The sequence below is a fragment of the Nylanderia fulva genome, unplaced genomic scaffold (genome assembly GCF_048542155.1).
Source record: "Nylanderia fulva isolate GAGA-0341 unplaced genomic scaffold, ASM4854215v1 Scaffold10, whole genome shotgun sequence".
Lineage (NCBI taxonomy): Eukaryota > Metazoa > Arthropoda > Insecta > Hymenoptera > Formicidae > Nylanderia > Nylanderia fulva.
In genome coordinates, this window is record NW_028189193.1 from 2,382,211 (window position 1) to 2,401,445 (window position 19,235).

The 19,235-nt window shown below is 39.9% G+C and overlaps 2 protein-coding genes and 1 long non-coding RNA gene across 3 annotated transcripts in view; 1 reads left to right on the forward strand and 2 right to left on the reverse strand.

The window, feature by feature from the left end:
* LOC146725224 (uncharacterized) overlaps window positions 1-9,870 on the reverse strand; it is a 76,204-nt gene extending 66,334 nt beyond the window's left edge. Inside the window, exon 1 of the mRNA XM_085483541.1 lies at window positions 9,765-9,870. Within this exon, the coding sequence (XP_085339667.1) occupies window positions 9,765-9,870 (106 nt within the window). The remainder of the gene's footprint in view (window positions 1-9,764) is intronic.
* LOC114943591 (uncharacterized) overlaps window positions 1-19,235 on the forward strand; it is a 424,129-nt gene that overhangs the window by 167,856 nt on the left and 237,038 nt on the right. The gene's annotated exons all lie outside the window — the stretch shown is intronic.
* The window catches only part of LOC114943590 (uncharacterized), a 244,849-nt gene continuing 235,948 nt past the window's right edge, over window positions 10,335-19,235 (reverse strand). The window contains exon 6 of the mRNA XM_085482409.1: window positions 10,335-13,644. Coding sequence (XP_085338535.1) covers window positions 12,613-13,644 — 1,032 coding nt within the window. The 3' untranslated portion in view covers window positions 10,335-12,612. The remainder of the gene's footprint in view (window positions 13,645-19,235) is intronic.

The window sequence follows — 19,235 nt, forward strand, 5'->3', positions numbered from 1 at the left end:
AAAGTTCCGAAATTTTTGACACTCACGTTGATTTATTCTCAAGCTTTAATCGTTCAATCACTAACGATCTCGCTGATTCATCGATTGATCTTGCACTCTTAAGTATCCCTTAATGCTCCGAAATGAGTTGTTTGCGCCGTGTCGTCGCGACCAGGTCGGAAACTCTGACAAAGCCGTAGAATGACGGAACACAAAGAGATAGAAGGATTCCGCGGATCAAGATGAGTGAAAGAAAGAGACGAAGGACGATGAACGAATAATGGACGCGAGATGTAGATGGCCGTAGAATGTTGAACCGCGTCCGAATGTTCCGTAGCGAGATTCCACGGCGCGTCCCGGCGTGATTATAGGGTCAGTAATTAATATATTGAGCGGTAATTAATATATTGGTCGGGCCGTGGCGGCAACGTGTTATTACGTAGACCGTGGCGTGCAAGGTGAGGCGGTGACTCGAGAGGGAGAAGAGTCTCTTCCTCTCAATAATTTCCTCTTGTTCCACCCGACGTCCTTTTCTTGCTGGGCGACAGATTCGGCCACATCTCACGTCGACAAAGCGCACGTGCAATCCGCGACGTATGAAATCCGTCCGTCGGTCTCTGCAATGTGCTTCTCCTTCCCTGCTGCTTCTTTGAACATCCGGATTTATGACTGATAATTTTCCACGGCGAATAAACACTGAAATTATTAGCATAGAAATAAGCGATGTTGGTAGATTTTTACCGCTCCACTGACTGATCAATTACGTGTATTTTTCTGAGCTGTCGTCGCTATAATTTATCGATCGATCGATAATCGAAAACAAGCGAATGTTTGAAAACAACATATGACTTTGGGAATCTGAAATAATCGAACGAAATTGCACTAAAAAAACAATGTCGTATGCAAAGAGACCACGTTATATAATTCGTGTCTTAAGCCTTAGGGACACTAAAGCGCGATCGAGAAAACGTCATCCCGTTAGTCTCCAACTACGGGAGCAAAGTAGGTCGTACGTGGAAAGAACCGCGCGCATCTCTGTAACCCTACGGGTACATTAACATACACAACGTAGGAACATTATAGAAAATGGCTAGAAAAATGGCCGGTTATTAGCTAAATTAAAAATCGCATTTATGTGTGAAGTTTATTAAGCCGATATTATCGGCAATGGGCGGGAAGGGAGAGATATATGAAATTACATGCGCTCGCGGGCATCTCGCTGATCGCTGCCGCCTCTTTTCATCTCGCATTTATTTTTTGCGTTTCCTCTCTCCGCTCGGATTTTGTACGTGATATTTCGCTTTCTAATTCCGCTCATTCTTATTACCGCCTTAATTATCGGGCTTTTGTTATCGTCGCTTGATTGCCTCGTATCTCCCGAGCGAATCTTTATGCGAGCAGGAGAGGATGCCTCTTTTGCGTTTTAATCGGTGACATGCATCTTATATCATGTCTTATAGATATATATCTCTTTAGATCTTGAGCAGGCGATTTCTTTCCGTCGTGCGCGTAACGAGGAAAAAATTGGACGAGTGCACAAACATCGTCGAGAAGTCGCGGAAATCGAGCCGATTCGAAAGGTCAAGACGACGAGCGATTTGCAAGTCACATTTCACGCGATTCGCGCCGCGCAAAATTAATTCGATTAAGTGCCGACACCCCGTCGGTGTTTTTTAATTCCATTTTTATTGTTCGGCTCCTTTATTCATCGCTGTTTTTGTGTAACGGAGAACTCTCGGCGCGCGCGTGATCTATAAATCACGAATCGGCGCTCGACCAACGAAATCGTAGTGGTTAAACTATTATTGCGTGCAAAGCTTTGCGATTGCGATCGCGAGAAAATCGTCTCGTCGCGCCGATCTGAAGGTGCCGAGTGATGAAATCTCTTCGCTCCTCGAAGACTCGTCCATCAACGGAATGACGTGGAATTAGTAGCTCGAAATGGGATGGTAATTGGAAATTCGAATCTCAGCCAACCGCGTGTAAACACGATCGATGCGTCGGCTTCGGGGGAGAATTAAGCGGTGGTGAAAGGCAGTGAGAGAACAGAATAGTTCTTTTTCTCGGCGGTTTCATTCGCGACGCCGTTTTCTGTTGCTCGAACCTTTCATCGCTTTATAATTCTCCTCATCGTCCATTGAATGAAATATATATCGTGTGTGCATGAGCAAAGTAAAGTTGACAGACTCGCAGAAAAACGGGGCACTCTTGCGAGTTAATTATTCTTGACGCAGTCTCTTTTATATTTTTCTGATTTTAAAAGAATCATTAATGTTTAATAGTAAGAATTTTATCTCAAAATATAAAATGATTCTTTTATACATTTAAAAATCTTCTTTTCTCTACAAAATTTCTTATATCTTCTTACGTAAGAATAATTATTAGTACTTAATGAGTCTGCACATATTATATGGAAGTCGCCTTTTATTGATAATTGAGGTTTTCAATACTCGGACGTTTAGTTATTGGATCGCTGCAGTATTTTAAACCAACGAGGACATATTCTAAGGTGAAACGCAATGTCAGATCCGACTTCGTGAATCGGGAAAGTCCCTTTGAGAAGTCGGTAACTCTTCGGGCATATAAACGCAGATTCTTGATCTCTCGTCGTCGCTTCTCGTTGAGTGATATATAAAACCGGCATTCGCGAATAAATACTCCATTGCGGGAGTACGAGGCTCTAAATATTCATGGGACAGTTCGCTATCCTTAGTCTATTCCGTTCTTTCCATGTTTTTCTCTTTCTAACTCTCTATTTCTCGTCCCCTGGTCGTTTCTAAACTCAGCTATGGTCATCGCGAGGACACACATCTTTTACACCGCAAGTATATTCCTTGGACATCGTGGTGGACTCTTTGTACCATCCCGATCCGCTCCATCCGATATTACGAGACATATACTTTCCATTCTTATCAACGGTGAATCGTAAAGATTGTGATTATGATACCGATATATAAATTTTCAATTCGATGAAAGATGTAAAAGCGCGTAAAATTTAAAAGTAAATTAAATAAAATATGATCTTAACTCTCAGCATACGTCCGTTCAAGTATATGAGACGCACATTAGACTGTACTTTGAAAACCGAGATGTGCATATTTTTAGAAGATCTGGATTCTGCCTTGTTAATTGTCCGCGAGAAAAAAAAAGAGAAAGAGAGAATAAATCGATAAACATTTAATTGCTGTCAGTCATCGACTTTCTACAAAGTTCTATTACACTCGCTGCGATGTATCGAGCTACCGTTTGAACTCTCTCGGGCCGAAAGCGAAGCGCCGATTTCAAGATCGAAGATAATGTCGGCGCGTCGTGATAATTCGCGATTACGATTCAACCGTCGCGACCCTCGCGCTTAATAGCCAATGGCATTCGATTTCGAGCGCGACGAGAAACGGGCGCACCGTTAATTAATTATCCGACGAGTCGTTAGGGGCAAATAGCGAGGCGCGAGCTCGGCGTAATTAAGTTTGCCGGTTCGAATTACGCTCGAGTGGCAAGCGCGACGCGTCCGCGTCTAGGCGCGAAGATAGACATCCTCCGGTCTTTCTTTCCAACGTTGCATCCATCCCATCGCGGCGTCTTTAACCGCGCCTCGCCTCAGCGCGTTAATCTCCTTCGACACATCGTCCACGGGGCTTTATGCGTGAAGATGCCCGGCGACTTCATCGAGAGAGACCATCGATCTTTACGACCGGCTTTGCTCGCCGCTCGGTGGTACTGCTTACTCGCGCGCAATTATCTTTATACCGTACGACAATTGAGTTTCGCTTACGAGAGAATAGCATATCTTGCATACCTCCGTAAACGCATCTGGCGTTCTTTTATCGATTCGTTTTATTTTTCCCACGGCGTCGGGACCTCCGGAGATGTCGTTTCTTTACCTCACCGGAGAAGCATCGCGTTTGCGCCGCAAATAATTCACTTTCGCTTCATTATCGAGTTTTATTCGACTGTAGGTTTGCGTAATTGTTATGATATTTGACAGTTCCTCTCTTTCTTTCTTCTTCTTTCTGGTAAATAAATTTTTTTGGAATATGATTTATGCTTAAATATGAAGAAAGGAGATATTACCTGATTCGTGGCAATTAAAGAACGCGATCTTAAAGATTAAACGGGGGACGGCTGTTCTTATTTGTCGCTTCTATTTACGAGAATCGTTTTCTCGCGGCGACATGGCAATGTTAAAATTAGTACGAACATTAGCAAAAACAGGGCGTATAAATGCTCATCGAAAGTCTCTGGTGATAGTTTCGAGGCGCGTCGGGAATCATTAGACGATACTCGCAACGTTTACTTACGCACACGGCCGTGCTTTTTTTCCAGCTCCCATACTCGGTCGCCAGGAATGGTCATCCAGCACGCAACCAGTAGCACACGCGACGCATTAATTCCAGCCATTTTTCTGCCGTCTCGGCATTAACCTTTAAAGCAGGCGCGTGATTGCGACCGATCACGCGTGCTGTCCGTTAAATCGCCTATCGTGTTCCACTTTGTGCGGCGCGGCGTGCTCTGAACTCGCTACTCGATTTTTGCCTTCTTAATTCGATTCGGTCGTGCCGTAGCGTAACGCCGCGCGATATAGTATCCCCGAAGGAACGCGATCGTACGCGCGGCTAACGATCAACCTCTTCTTGGCATTAACCTCCACCGCGGAACCGTAATAGCGGTCGATCACGCGTGCTGCCCGATCTTAAATCGTACCGCTTATTCTTTCTGGGGATCCATCACCATTTCCAACTTCTTGTTATTTTCAATTTTACCTTAATATGGATCGTTTCAAAGAACTGTGCCAAAAAGGTTCGGTTTTCAATTTTATTCATCCTTTCATGTAAATATATTTATTATATTATTCGATTCTTTATAGAAATGATGTAGGATCCTTTTTCATGTGAATATATTTATTATATTATTAGATTCCTTATAGAAATGATCTAGGAATATAAAAAACGACGATATTATGTTCGACGTTCAACGAAGCTTGTTTTCGAAGTGAAATCGCGCTATAAGGCGCGAAGGAATGCAATAATTAATTACAACAATTAATTACTATCGCGCGCGCGTGTATCGTAGGACCTCCTCCTTCGCTGAAATTAAACGTATCGCCCACACGCTACGCGAGTCTCATCCTTCCAACGAGATAGCACTTTCCGCCGTGTTCCCAAGCGCGAGGCGCGGAAAAACGCTTGGTTCCGCAATGATAATATCGCGGGTTGTTGCGCGCGTGCGCGCACACGCGCATACCGGTTATCGCGCGGAATATCAGCTGATAACATCGGAACAAGTGCTCACACACCCCCATGCACACCTTGCCCGGACGATGCACGGGAAGGAGAATTTACCCTTCTCGCCGGAATCCGCTGCCTTCTCCCGTCATCGTGTGCATGTAAGCGTGCACGTATGTATGTTACGTATACGTAGGCATGCGAACCACCGCGGCCGGTGCATCTCGAGCGTCTCTTATGGACCGCGCTGGCGTTGCACCATAATATTATTAGATAAACGGCGCGCCGCTAGATAGTGTACGCTTCTATATGGTTTACATAAGCGACTGTGACCCCTCGCCTTGCAAGGGCCACTTCTTCCTCTTTTTCCTCTTCTTCTTGCTCTTCCTCCTCCTACTCCGCCTTCCTTCTGTTTCACGGTGAAATATCGCGCCGCGTTGCATAGCGGAGGCTGATATATACGCGAATGGAGCGAGACGTGATTTTGATTTCCGTTTTCCTATTGCATTTTTTTTTTTTCGTTTCGACAATTTCCTTAATTAATTTGTGTTTGCGGAAGTAAAAAGTTATGCAAAATTTCAAAGAAATAAAATTAATTAAGAATAAATTAAAGTTAGAGAATTAGTATTTATGTATATAAATAATCAGATTCACGATTATTTCGATAAAGAAGACGATACTAAAATGTGCGAGTAAATTAACTGGCAGTAAGGAAACTCCATTTACTTCTGAACTTTTTTTTTGTTTTGTTGACACGAGGCAGACATGGCGTAATCAGTAAAGCCCCGTTGCTATTTGACTGCACTTTTTACTAACGCCCATCTTTTACTCATGCTATAATCAAACATGGCAATTTTTAACATCCTCGTCGTATTATGCCTTTGATCACCACTTTATTTTTTCCCTTTCTCGTTCCATTACACTTTTTTTAGAACATCTTTTTCTGTTCTTGTCTAGGAATGTAGAGGACTAGACACTTGGAATGTATAGTTGCGTAAAATAGTATGCTATCGTATGCTTTTTATCCCATTGAGCTTCGACATTTGACTCACGTGATGTGCCTTGGCAAACTCGGACCATATTTTTCAATTTTACATGCTTTCGGTTTGTCATCCGCCATTTTTAATTAATTTATATCGCAACCTTGAAATAAATAGATACTTAAAGTAGAAATTTCAAGCTTTATTTTCATTTTTTAGAAACTTTTCCATCTTTATTATTTACAAAGTAATCATCATTTGAAATTTGATTATTTTCCAAATTTTATGTATATCGCTTTTTTGGAATAAGTGTATATTTAATTATCATATCATTCTATTCTATCCTTTCCCTATTATTCGATAAAATAAATCGAAAGGCAGGATGATCATTCATACTGTTTTTCTTTTATTTTATCGAATTCGGATTTCGGATCGACTATATCCGGTCGTCTACAATTTAAAAATTTCGATAGTTTGCTTTCAAGATCGTAGAGACGTAAAAAATTATTGTCGATAGATCGATCTCAATCGAAATGCGAGACCGACGAGGAAGAAGGCCATCGGCGGCGCTGCACAGATTTCCGCCAGACTGAACGTGATCGAAAAGCCAATATCGAATGAGCTTGTTCGTTCTCGACCGCGAGAGAGAAACGATCCGTCTAATGAACCGATCGCTGTATCGATTAACGCCGGTTGAGACCGATTGGTTGCGTGTCTCGTCAAATTTGTCAACGGGTGCGAACCTGCCACCAACGTGATGCAACGGTCTCACGTGCTTAAACAGTACAGAGTTTCCCCTTTAAAATGCTTTTTTATTCATCTCGATACTTATTATTCGAATGCGAATATCTCGTCGAAAAATCATTTTATCGAGATGAATAAAAAAGCATTTTAAAGCGGAGACTCTGTACTATTGTACGCTTTTTATCCCATTGAGTTTCGACATTCGATTCACGCCATGTGCCTTGGCGAACTTGGATCATTATATTTTAATTTTGCTCTCGTTTTGTCATTCACCATTTTTAATAAATTTATCTCGCAACACTAAAATAATTAGATTCTTAAAGTAGAGATTCCAAGCTTTATTTTTATTTTTTAGACATCTTTCCATCTTTATTATCTACAAAGTTATCATCATTTGAAATTTGGTGATTTTTTCCAGATTTTATAAGTGTATCGCTTTTTTTAGGAGTAAGTTACATAATACGTCTTGAGACTAAGTGTCGACTAAGTAGAAAAGAAAATGGAATTATAAAGTAAACGCATAAATATATGTCTTAATCGGTTTATTAATCCGCAAAAAAATTTAAATTGACAAACTTGACGTTCCAGCGTGCTAACACAGAGAGCCTCTCCTTAAACTCTCTTGCCGCAACTCATCGCATTGTTCCTGATGAGAACCTCGTTTCGCGGCAGATTTCGCGTGCGGTTTCTATCCGTCGCTAGGCGCGAAGCAATTTCCGTGAAATCCCATTAACCCTTCTTAGATGAACGACGGGGAAGTGGAAGGAGACGGCGTGAGGGTTTCAGAGAAGGATAAGGTGAATTGTGCGGAAGATGGAGATGGTGGAGGGAAGACACGGCGGATCGCACTTGTCGCTTGCCACGCCGGTATGTTGCGAAGGCATACTTCCATCAAGTCCGCGGGAAAGATTTCAGTATCGTCGCTCCAGTGTCGATGTGCACGTTCATGCCGGCCAATCAGTAATTTACGATCATCGAAGGGCGCTAAAAGCATCCAGATTGAGTCTCTTAAATGCAAGCGTTTGCTCCTCGGGACGTCTCTCTTCTATCCTTTCTTCACCCTTTCTCTTTTTTACCTTTTACGTTTCTCTTCTCGTGCATGTCGTACGTTGTACGAGCACACACAGGTAAACTCTCGCGCGTGCGTGTGCATAAGTGAGGCGTCTTAATACATACGGGAGAGACTCTTGAGGAACGGAGCCGCTCGACGCGGTCCAATTACTTTAAATTGAGTTATAACCGGATCAAATTGCCGATAATTGGCGATTGCATAGCTTAATCGGGTGCCAGGCCTCCTCTCGTCTTTTCCCTCCCTCGATTCCATCGAGCCGACACCGTCAACGAGAACGCGCCTCTCGTCCTCTTATTTGACGTTGTTCACCTTGTGTATGAAGTTATTTTGCAAAGTGCTTTTCAAAAGAGAGGGTGGGCGTGCAGGAGAGAACAATGAACGAGAGAGACCGATTGAGGACGAAAGAGGTTTCTTTTCGCGAGTATGAGAGTAAGGCGCGCGCGTTCTTATCCTTCGACAATACAAATTGCTGATTATGCGCCCGGCTTTTATGTGCCTTCTAATTGGGCCGCCTCGGCTCTTGGGAAAGATCGACCGATCGCACGATCGGCCCTCGTTAACCCCTAACGCTCTACGTGCACGCCAGGGATCTGTATAAGCCTATATACTTCACGGCTAAAGTCTATCGGTACCGACGATGGTCCTCGCGTCACACTCAACACGCTTTCTTCCTTAACTTATTTATGACATCGTGAAATAAATCCCATCAGTGTAATATGAGAATTAAACGTTTTTGCTTATATTTTTTTTTAGGGAGGGAGTCAGAGGAATATAAGAATTAAAAAGCGCAAATTAAGAGATTAATTTCAAAAATAAAATCAATGCGAAAAAGTTAATTTAACGCACGAACATTGGCGTTCGGCTTTCATAGCCTTTATTTTTAAATATATATTTAATATTAAGGGTCTTAAAAATTCTTAATAAAATTTGTTTCCTATTTTTTATCATGATTATTTATTTTTACGATAAGAATTGTGAAAAGAAATATAGAATCTTCTGATAAATATTTATAGAGAATGCGTTTGCGGAAATGATTTAATCCGAAGCTTCCGCGAAACATTATTATTTATACAGATATTTAATCAGATCAAATCATAAATTTAATCTGACTGTGAGCACGCTTAACCACAGACTTAATCGTTGCGATTTGTTCCTACAGTTAATTGAGCGCGGCATTGTGCTCATATATATTCGTGTGTTTCTTACATCATGTGTGTATAATAAGCTTATTCAAAATTGCAGTAGCGATAACATCTTTCTCAAAGTCTCGTAAGTTAATTTGAATAAAACGTGTGTATAAAGAAAATACACCAAGCGCGTTATCTGTTACGTTATACGTTTAATATAAATGTATTATTCAAATAAAACTGCTGCGGAAGGTTGCCTCATCATCGAAAACGTTGACATATGAAGCCAGGTGATTACGATTCCACACGAAATTTATTTTTTATCTCGCGCGCGCGATCTTTCGTCGATTTCAGCGTAATTTTTATAAGCGAAATGGATAGACCACTTTATAAAACCGTCAACAGCTCTAGGAATTAATAATTACGCGGTGACACGGCTCATTACTCACGGGTCGCGTTCGTGGTTTTACGCGAACACCGCGTTTTGCGCAATCAATTAGCGCGTCAATTTATGCAATAAATTTACGGTTGTCTCTTCGAGTTATTAATTTGCTTAATCAAGAAACGGATAAGCGAGAAAAGAACGAGAAATCGTGCAGAAACGAGCAGGTCGCACGTGAGATCATCGACGATTTCTTACCTTCGCCGGTCTGGAGCGGAAGCGAGTTGTCGTCGACTATCGCGCTCGCTGCGCTATCTTGTCTATCGGGTCCCAAGAGAGCCATTGGCATTTCTGCTTGACGCATTATGCTCGCACGATATGCGTCTCTTTCTCCTGTTGTCGCCGCTTCGGGAAATTGCCGAACATGTATCTTTCGCGAACTGTTTCGAGGAGAAAGCGACCAGCGTTTCCACTAAAATCGAAACCACGCTGCGGTCCAGTTTCGATATATATGTATATCTCTGTACTCAATAGATTCATTTTGAGGATGATTTTTTATTATATCGATCTGACGAGTTTTAATTATTTATCTACATAGTATGCATTTTATAATAGGAATTTTCTAAGATAATTGACGCCGTTGCATATTGTGTTATTATAATAATGAACGTAATTGGATTATGATTTTTAGATATTAAATAATTTTTTAAGTTATACATTTTTTTCTTTTACAATTAATAAAAGTCTAATAATAGCAAAAATCGAAAATAATAAGATTTACTGCATTTAAGATTATTTTAAAAAATTAATCGAACATTATATGTTATTAGTCAAAATTTCAAATCTTCCAATGCAACTTCCTTTTTGATGGATTTTTTTATGGTGATAACAGCAGACTTAGATATAAATAAGATTCGAACTTCTATGAGGTTTTCTCTGTATAAAAACAATGTTAAGAAAATAGTCGTATTTCTTTTCGCCAATACTCATAAATGCTATATAATTGCATTATATAAAAACTATTATATAAAAAGAATTAAAGACGAAATAATTAAAGATAATTACATATTTACATCAAATTAAAATTAATAACAAATATTTTCTATCTAGTATTATGTATGGTACAAATTACAATTCCACGTTAAGCGAATTTCCGACATGAATAGAACAACTAATAGTAGCAGTCAATCACTCTTTACGTTTATGTACTTCATTTCTCAAGATTTACGCTCGTGTTAAAAGAAAGTTCTCCGTACGGTCGCTACCGTTCTCGTGGAAATTCGCTTTTGTTGCGATCGCATCGTGGACTTGTAAGTCAACTTGTCGCTATTTCATTCGTACCGAGCGGGAGTCGCGCGTAGACGGTTAAAATTGTTCTGTACACAACAGCGTTGCCCAACTCATGCATAGAGTCATGACGGATTGAAGCGATTGCTTATTGCTCGACTGGTGCAACCAGAGAGTAGCAGTGAACTGATGTACTGCCTCAAGTCTATCTCGTTTGTTATCCCCATTAATACGTGCATGCGTGCATACATACATGCTCAACTTTACGTACATGTATGGAAATCGTAATAATAGCGTTACCTCTACTACAATATGTTGTAGATCTTTTAATTGATGTCTAGAAAAAGGAGGGAGGATAAGATGAGGACGAAAATAAATTTTTTTTCAAAATTATTTTAGATATTTGAAGATCACTATTAGGGTCTTAATAGCTTTTTCTCTTCCACGAATTAATTTTCCCTATTTCTGCATATATAAAATGCGTATTAAAATAATTGAAAGATTAATATTTTCATACTTTTATATTTTATATTTTTTCATGCATCGTGATTAGCACCGATTTGTATAAAATTAAAATTTGTTTAAATTTTGAAATTTCTTGAAAAGAAGAATCTCTTTTTTCATTTAAAAAAAACAGCAGATACATTTAAATGTTCTAAATTATCTCACAAATGAATGTACTATGATATATAAATACATATATTAAATTAACTCTTTGCACTCGTTATAATTTAAATTCCAGTGTATCGGCAAACTCGTAATAAATTGTTTGATCTGTTCTTTAAACAAAATATAAGAAAGAAATGGATATTTTTAGATTTTACAAGATTTTTTTGTTCATAATTTTTTAATTCTATAATTTTTTAAAATAAATAGTTACACACACTTAAATATTATATAATTATACTTATAAATTCAAACGTACTTTTAAAAAATAGTCATATTATAGAAAAAGATAATACATTATATAATTGCGAAGTTGATATGAGTGCAAAGAGTTCGAACTATATTGGCCAAAATATTTTACTCTGATTCTCTGTGCATAATATTATATAATTTATTTTATTAACAAAAAGCATCTTCCGTCACAATAAATAATTTCTTGGAAATCTATTTAAATAATATAACTAAGTTTGTGTACATACATGCTTTATTATTTGAAATGGAATAAAAAAATGACAAAAATGATTACAAAATTAAAATAAAAAAGATCAAATATCTGAATTGATGGACCTATAAAAAAAATTATATCTTTTTGTCCAATTATGTCGGTAACAATATTTGAGAAAACAACCACATAATTATTTTTTATTCTTGATTTGTGTTTAAAACGGCATTCATTCAAAGGCTGTACGAGATTACTTGGATAACTAATCTGAAATAAATTAAATCAGTATAATACAGATATTGTACAAAGGACTCTTCGTGTTTTCTTTGTACGTTTCCTTCCTCTGTATAAAATGGACACACTTTTCATGACGATACTGCATACTAATAATCAAAACGGCCGACATGTTCTCTCAATCAGTTTCATTGTTTTCTTCTCATCGCGCAGGTAATCTTTTTTATCCTATTATTTAACTCTTTTTTTTTTTTTTTTTTCAATGATTCATAATGCTCATAAATTCTTCGTTCGATATCTCAAACTTTTTGAAATCGTATTATTTGAAATGGAATAAAAAAATGACAAAAATGATTATAAAATTAAAATAAAAAAGATCAAATATCTGAATTAATGTACCTATAAAAAAAAATTATATCTTTTTGTCCAATTATGTCGAAATCGTTTAAGGTTTTTGAGCGTAATCAAGTTAAGACCTTAAAGATTCAACTTCAAGGGTGTAGCGTCGAGTGTTAAATCGAGTGGCTTTGCTGCGCCTTCCTCCGTAGACGAGATATTGGTATCGTTTGTGCGATTCTTCTTCTCCCCCTTTTTTTTCGACAACTCATTAGATCGTGATGAACTACCGCTCGCTCCTCGCATGCTGAGGTCTATCGGTTCGTCCAGCTCGTCGGCGAGACCACCAGGATTAGGACTGACCAGAAGTGAGTCACCACCTCTCACCGGGTATGTCGCCGGTGTGATCATAGTTGGTGCCGAATATAACGCGTTTAAATAAGGATTATGAGCGTCCATAAGCATCAGGCTGCCATTGATCGACACTCTAGAATTGGATTGCGGTGGCTCCTCTGTCCTATTAGCGAACGGTGAAACTCGACTCGAACTGCTTCTAGATTCTCCATCGAGATGATGGTCTTCTTCGCTGACGTCACTCTCGGATGTGGTTCTTGACTCTCGCATTGCTGCTTCCAGTGATCGATAGGATAAAGACTCTGATAAAGACAATGCATATTGCATTGCAATTGGGTTTTGATTGTCTACCGACGATGATATAAGTTCGTTCAAGGATACTTGGATAGGTAATTGTGAGTGGAGGTTGGTAAACCAGTTGGACGGAAGAAACCCGTTGCTGTGAGAACTCGAGGCATCGCTGGCTATATTTTCTAAGTTTGCCTGACTGGTCGACGGAACGTTTCTCTCATCTTCTGAAGGGACGTAAGATTGTGGTAATAAAGAAGATAGATGAAAAGGCAAGGACGGAACGATATGGTGATTTTCGCTCTGTTCTACTTGTTTCTGCTGTAGATTTGGCGTTAATGCGTGGCTCATCTTAAACCAATTCGAACGTCGACCGTAGCGTGACATTGTTTTGGACATACCGGCTAATAAGCATTTCTTCAATCGGCAGGCTTTGCAGGATGTACGACTCCTCTTGTTAATCACGCAATTACCGCCATTCTTACATTCTGACACGCTATTGGGGTTGCTATATGTGCGACCGAAGAAAGACTGTAACAGAAAATTATAGTAATTGCTATTAATTAAAATATGAAAATTTTTTTTTAAATGACGAAAAAATCTTTATTGCAAGAAATTTATCGCAAATTTATTACTGCAATTGCAGCATTAAATTATGTTAGCAATTTCGCATTTAAAACGCCTCGATAACACTTTCTGATTAACACCACTGAAAATCACACAGCGAGATTAAGGAACGGAATATTTTGCTGACGCATCTGTAGAAATTAATGCATGCTCGTTAAACTGATCTACAAATGTATGTATCGTCGTCATACTGTACATTTATAATAGTATTACGATTGTCGATTGATCGTGAATTTTCGCGCGAAATCTCCCGGTCCAACCTTTGACTTTTGACACGTCGGGGAATCGCGAAGCGGCGCATTCGTATATAAATTAATCGGATTATCGAGACAAACGAAGAGCATTATCACGCCCGCGTCGTACTTTCACGTCGAATATTACCAGATACGTCCACGAGAGAAAACCTCCGTACGACCGAACCATATGGGTCGGTGCCCGCGTTCGATTTATTCTATTACGGTTCTATGACTTCTGACAGCCGGGACATCTGGAGAACGTCCGACGCTTCTCGTTAATCCTCATTGACCTACGGAATAACGGTAGCCGGCCGCAACCCTTTCGTCTGCGTTTCACAAAGACGACTGCGGTGAATTACACGATGCGTACCTGCATGCATCTGGGACAACGCGGTCGCGAATCGTATTTATTTCTCTCCGCGGTTAAGTCGCGCGACGGCATCAAGCCGAAGTAAATTCTCTCCGTACGATGAGAATTCGCGAGGATTGCACCACAATCGATCTCTTTTTCCGTTTGCGTAACGCGATCGTTCTGAAAAGATCGACCGCATTCGCGGACGTGAGGTCGGCGTTGCGCAGGACGCGACGACGACCACGAAGAGAGACGACCCATACGAAACCGCGCGTACGCTCGCTGAATGTTAAACGTCATTGCTCAAGGGCGCGCCGGTATAAGAGTGCGATGCGATCGTGCCGGGCCACACGCGGCCGTTCTCGTGCGACTTTGCTATTTAGCTCGCGCGATCGTATCAACCCTTTGCGCGGTGCCGATGGCAGTCGTTTACGTCGCGTTTATCATTCGTATCTTCAACGTTTTAATAGACGTTCGAGTATTTGTGCATTCCGTGGGAACTTTCTCGAAACGTCTTAAATCGAGAAACAGTTAAAGAAAAGTATGCTTAACGTCAGGGACAGAAATAAATTATTATAAAAATTCAATATTACGAAATATCTAATTTAAAACTGAGCGACTATGTCGGTATGCGATTTTTTCGGATAGCTGGTGTCAGATAATATTCTGTAAATCTGGATTCAGCGGTGAATTCAAAGCGCCGATTATCCAGCAGCTCCGTGGAACGTTGTTTCACATCGACAGATCCTTTCATAGATCGCGATTTATCGGGTCGTAAACCGGGGCATAAAGCCAATGGTCGCCATGCGGTTTGGCCCACATATGTACGCGGTTCTTCCTTTCCACTGTGCCGCCTGGGTCGCCCGTAAATCGCTGTTTTATACGATCGACCGATCGCGCCGTGGTGCAGTTCGCGGTTTTCTTCCCGTAGTTCTAATGTGCCATCTCTAGCAAGCGCGACGGGTGTCGCGTTCTATGCGGAAAGAATAAATCTGCCGACTTCCTGGCAGATATTTCTCGATCGGAAAATACAATCGCCGATCAAATAAATCAATTTTTTTTATTCGCGCGATTTAAGAATAAGTAACTCCGCGCGACATTATCATAGAAAAAAAATATTAATTATCATTTTTTTTTGCTTGGACCATTATTTTCAATATGCAGAATTAATTGCACTCGAATAATCATTCTGCTTTAGCTTGGATTATTCGGTTTTACGTACGCGATAATTATAATATTTACCGGACAATTTTCGAGCATAGCCGAAGGATAAATGCACGGTTCTCTCTTACTGATCATTGGAATATTCTACGAATTACGTGAGAATGAGCGTACGAGTTTTTCCAATAGCCATTCCTGTTATTCCGGATGACTCAAACGGTGACATAAATGCGATGATCAACCGGAAGTCCCAACGAATCATGCGAATATTATTGAGACCGACATGTAGGTCGTGAATTGGCCGCTGTGGACACTTCATCTCATCGAACGACTCGTTATTCCCAATCGGGACGTGTACCGCTACACGCGCGAGCTTTCAGGATTTCGGACCGTTACCAGCTCGCCCACGTGGCTCTTCGGTCAGGTGGAGTCCGCGGAATCCGCGTCCTTCCGCGACGACGACACGGCGACTTTTTACGTCTTATCTTCCGCCTCTTGTTCCGTAACACGCGCGTGCTAATCGATCGTGACGTAATGATTTAATAACAACAGGGGAAAACGTGAGAACGCGGATACGCGGAGTTGTGCGTAGATCTCGTAACAGTTCTAATGTATGCGATAGCTATATTTTAACAAAGCATGATCGTGCTCAATCTTAAGGAAGTCAGTCTCATGAATAAAAATCAGATCTATTTATGCTTGAGCATGAAAATTAGAACAGATAATCATTTACATCGAATAAATAGAAAAGATAAACATATTTTTTTCGAATTCAATATTGATGTTGATTAAACTTATGATATAGTCCACTTTACATATGCAGATATTTTTTGCATTTATATTCTATATGTTATCATTTTTTAATATATTATTTTACTTCATTCTCGATGTATTATGGTTGTGTTTTTAAAGAAAGAAAGTACAATATATATTTTCTGGAAGAAAGAAACTGTATGCTATTAAATTTTTTGAATTGAAATTAATGTTGTCTTCAAGTAATGAAATCAGAAATGATCTCTGAAGACGGAAACTTAATCGAATCGGACGCCGTCGATTATAGATGCCGTGCGCTCGCATTTTTGACGTCTCTCGAAATTTCTGGAGAGTGTGAAGCGTCGAAAAACTGCGAAGTCGCGTCGTAAATTAGTGCTCGATGACCGTGCGAGCGAGAGACCGCGTGCGCGCCTTTCGAAGCAGCGGGGTTTTCTCGAGGCAGTTTTATCGTCGGCCGACAGGCGTTTAACTTTACGAGCAGCCACGCCACGTATATACTCTATCTTCTCCCTCTCGTCTTTTCGCTCTTTCTCCTGCATCTCTCTACCCATTCCCTTCGCCCTTTGCTCGCTCCCTTCGCGCATCCTCTTCGTCATTCTTTTCTCTTTCTTTCTCGCGCGCGCCTCTTTTCTAGGCGCAGGCATGCTAATTCACGTGAGGCGCGTAACATTAAACTCTGACGTTTAATCCGGTAGAAATGCGCGTGGTTTACACGCGGCAACCTCTGTGTTTCTGTGATTTGCCGCTGTGATTTTTCTCCCTCGCTTTTCTTCATCTCGACCGAGTTTGTTTAACACTTGTCGTTCTTTCACGTATTATCAATACGCGCGCGCGATATATAATTGGTGTGACAGTGGATAATATATCTCTTCTCTTCCATCTTGCGCGCGTTGATGCTCGTGAATGCTTGTCATTGCAGTTTGTCGCAAACAGGAACTCTTTCAGCCATCGTTTGCTCAGAACTTAACAGTACATATTCCATTACTTTCGCGTTAATGTGGCCGGCAGCGATAAAAGACTACCGTTTCCATCTATTACACTCCATGTAGTCGGCTTTAGATACCGAACTACACAATTGCATTTTACGCTTTAAAAGCCAGACGCGAATATCGCGGCTCCGATAACAAAAGTACAGTAATCGATAATGAACGAGTAACACGCAAAGTGGGGTTGAAAACACGATTATTCGACATTATTACCTCTCAACTTTCACCGCCAGAACAGACAATTCTCTAGCTTTCTTGTTCGCCTAAAATAGAACATCTGGATTACATCTTAAAGTAAAAAGCTGCCTTTTTATTCAAATGCAAATATCTCGGCGAAAAATGGTCGTATCGAGATAAATAAAAAAGCATTTTAAAGGGGAGACTCTGTACTATCGTATGTTTTTTATCCCATTGAGTTTCGACATTCGATTCACGCCATGTGTTTTGGCAAACTCGACTATTATTTTTCAATTTTGAATTCTCTCGTTTTGTCATCCCTCATTTTTAATAAATTTATCTCGCAACATTGAAATAAATAGAATTTTGAAGTAGAGATTCCAAGCTTTATTTTCATTTTTTAGAAATTTTTGTATCTTTATTATTTTCGAAGTTAGCCTTATTTGAAATTTGCTGATTTTTTCCAAATTTTAAGTATATCACTTTTTTGGAGTGAGTCTATTAATTGTGAAAAAGATTTCATTTGAAGTGGAAGTATGTCGAGACAAAACCTCCTACGTCTCGTAAGACAATTTTTCAGAGCAATCTTTCGAAACGCGTTAAAAAGTGACTCACGGTACGATGTTAATCACCTGAGAGAATGGACCGCGGCCGACCGCGGCCGGTCGTTCTGTATTCGTTTTACCCACGCTTTATGGTTAGCGTCGAGAACGGCAAGATCGTATGTTAGAAACTTTTACGACGCGCCGATATGGTCGCGGGGATTTGTCCTCGGGAGCTATTTGCTTACATTAGAATCCGCTTCGATTCAAGGGAAGAGGAAGCGTTTCGAGCGCGCGTAAATACTCTCGGTCTCTCTTTACTCGGGACAGAGACGAGTACGGATTGATGCACGAGGACGATCCGCGCTTCGAAAGAAAAAGAAAAAGGATGAGATGCGTGCGCGGCTATGTACTCGACCAGATCTGCTTCTCACGAAGAGAGAGATAAGACTTCTCTTGACGAAGAGCGCGCGGGAAGAGCTATACGACTCGCGGGGAGATAGCTGAAAACTCCGCGAAATGGATCGTCGCGAACTTGAGAATTATTTCTTCAGATTGTTACATTCTCTCGAGTGAGGCTGTCTTCAACCACGGTTGTTAATGTAATTTTACTTCTTTGGATTATCTCGCGCTATTAAATGGCTTCGCTTCAGCGTTGCCGTTAACTTTCTTTTTTTGCTAATAATCATCAGGCATGGGAATAATTTTGTTTAATTACAGTCAGTTCTCTCTCCTGAATGTCGAGAAATAAATGCAATTTTTTTTAAATGAATATATTTTGCGTATTATTGCACAAAAAAATATAGAGAGTCGAAAGTAAAATATTTTACTAACCCAGATGTAATCCAGATGTTCTATTTTAGGCGAACAAGAAAGCTAGAGAATTGTCTGTTCTGACGATGAAAGTTGAGAGGTAATAATGTCGAATAATCGTGTATGCTTTTTATCCCATTAAGCTTCGACATTTGACTCACGTGATGTGTCTTGGTAAACTCGGACCATATTTTTCAATTTTACATGCTCTCGGTTTGTCATTCGACATTTTTAATAAATTTATCTCACAACACTGAAATAAATAGATTCTTAAAGTAGAGATTCCAAGCTTTATTTTCATTTTTTAGAAACCTTTCCATTTTTATTATTTACAAAGTTATCATCATTTGAAATTTGGTAATTTTTTTTCCAAATTTTAAGTGTACCGCATTTTTTGAAGTAAGTGTATATATTTTAATTGTAAAATAATAAAATTTAAAAAATTTTACTTTGA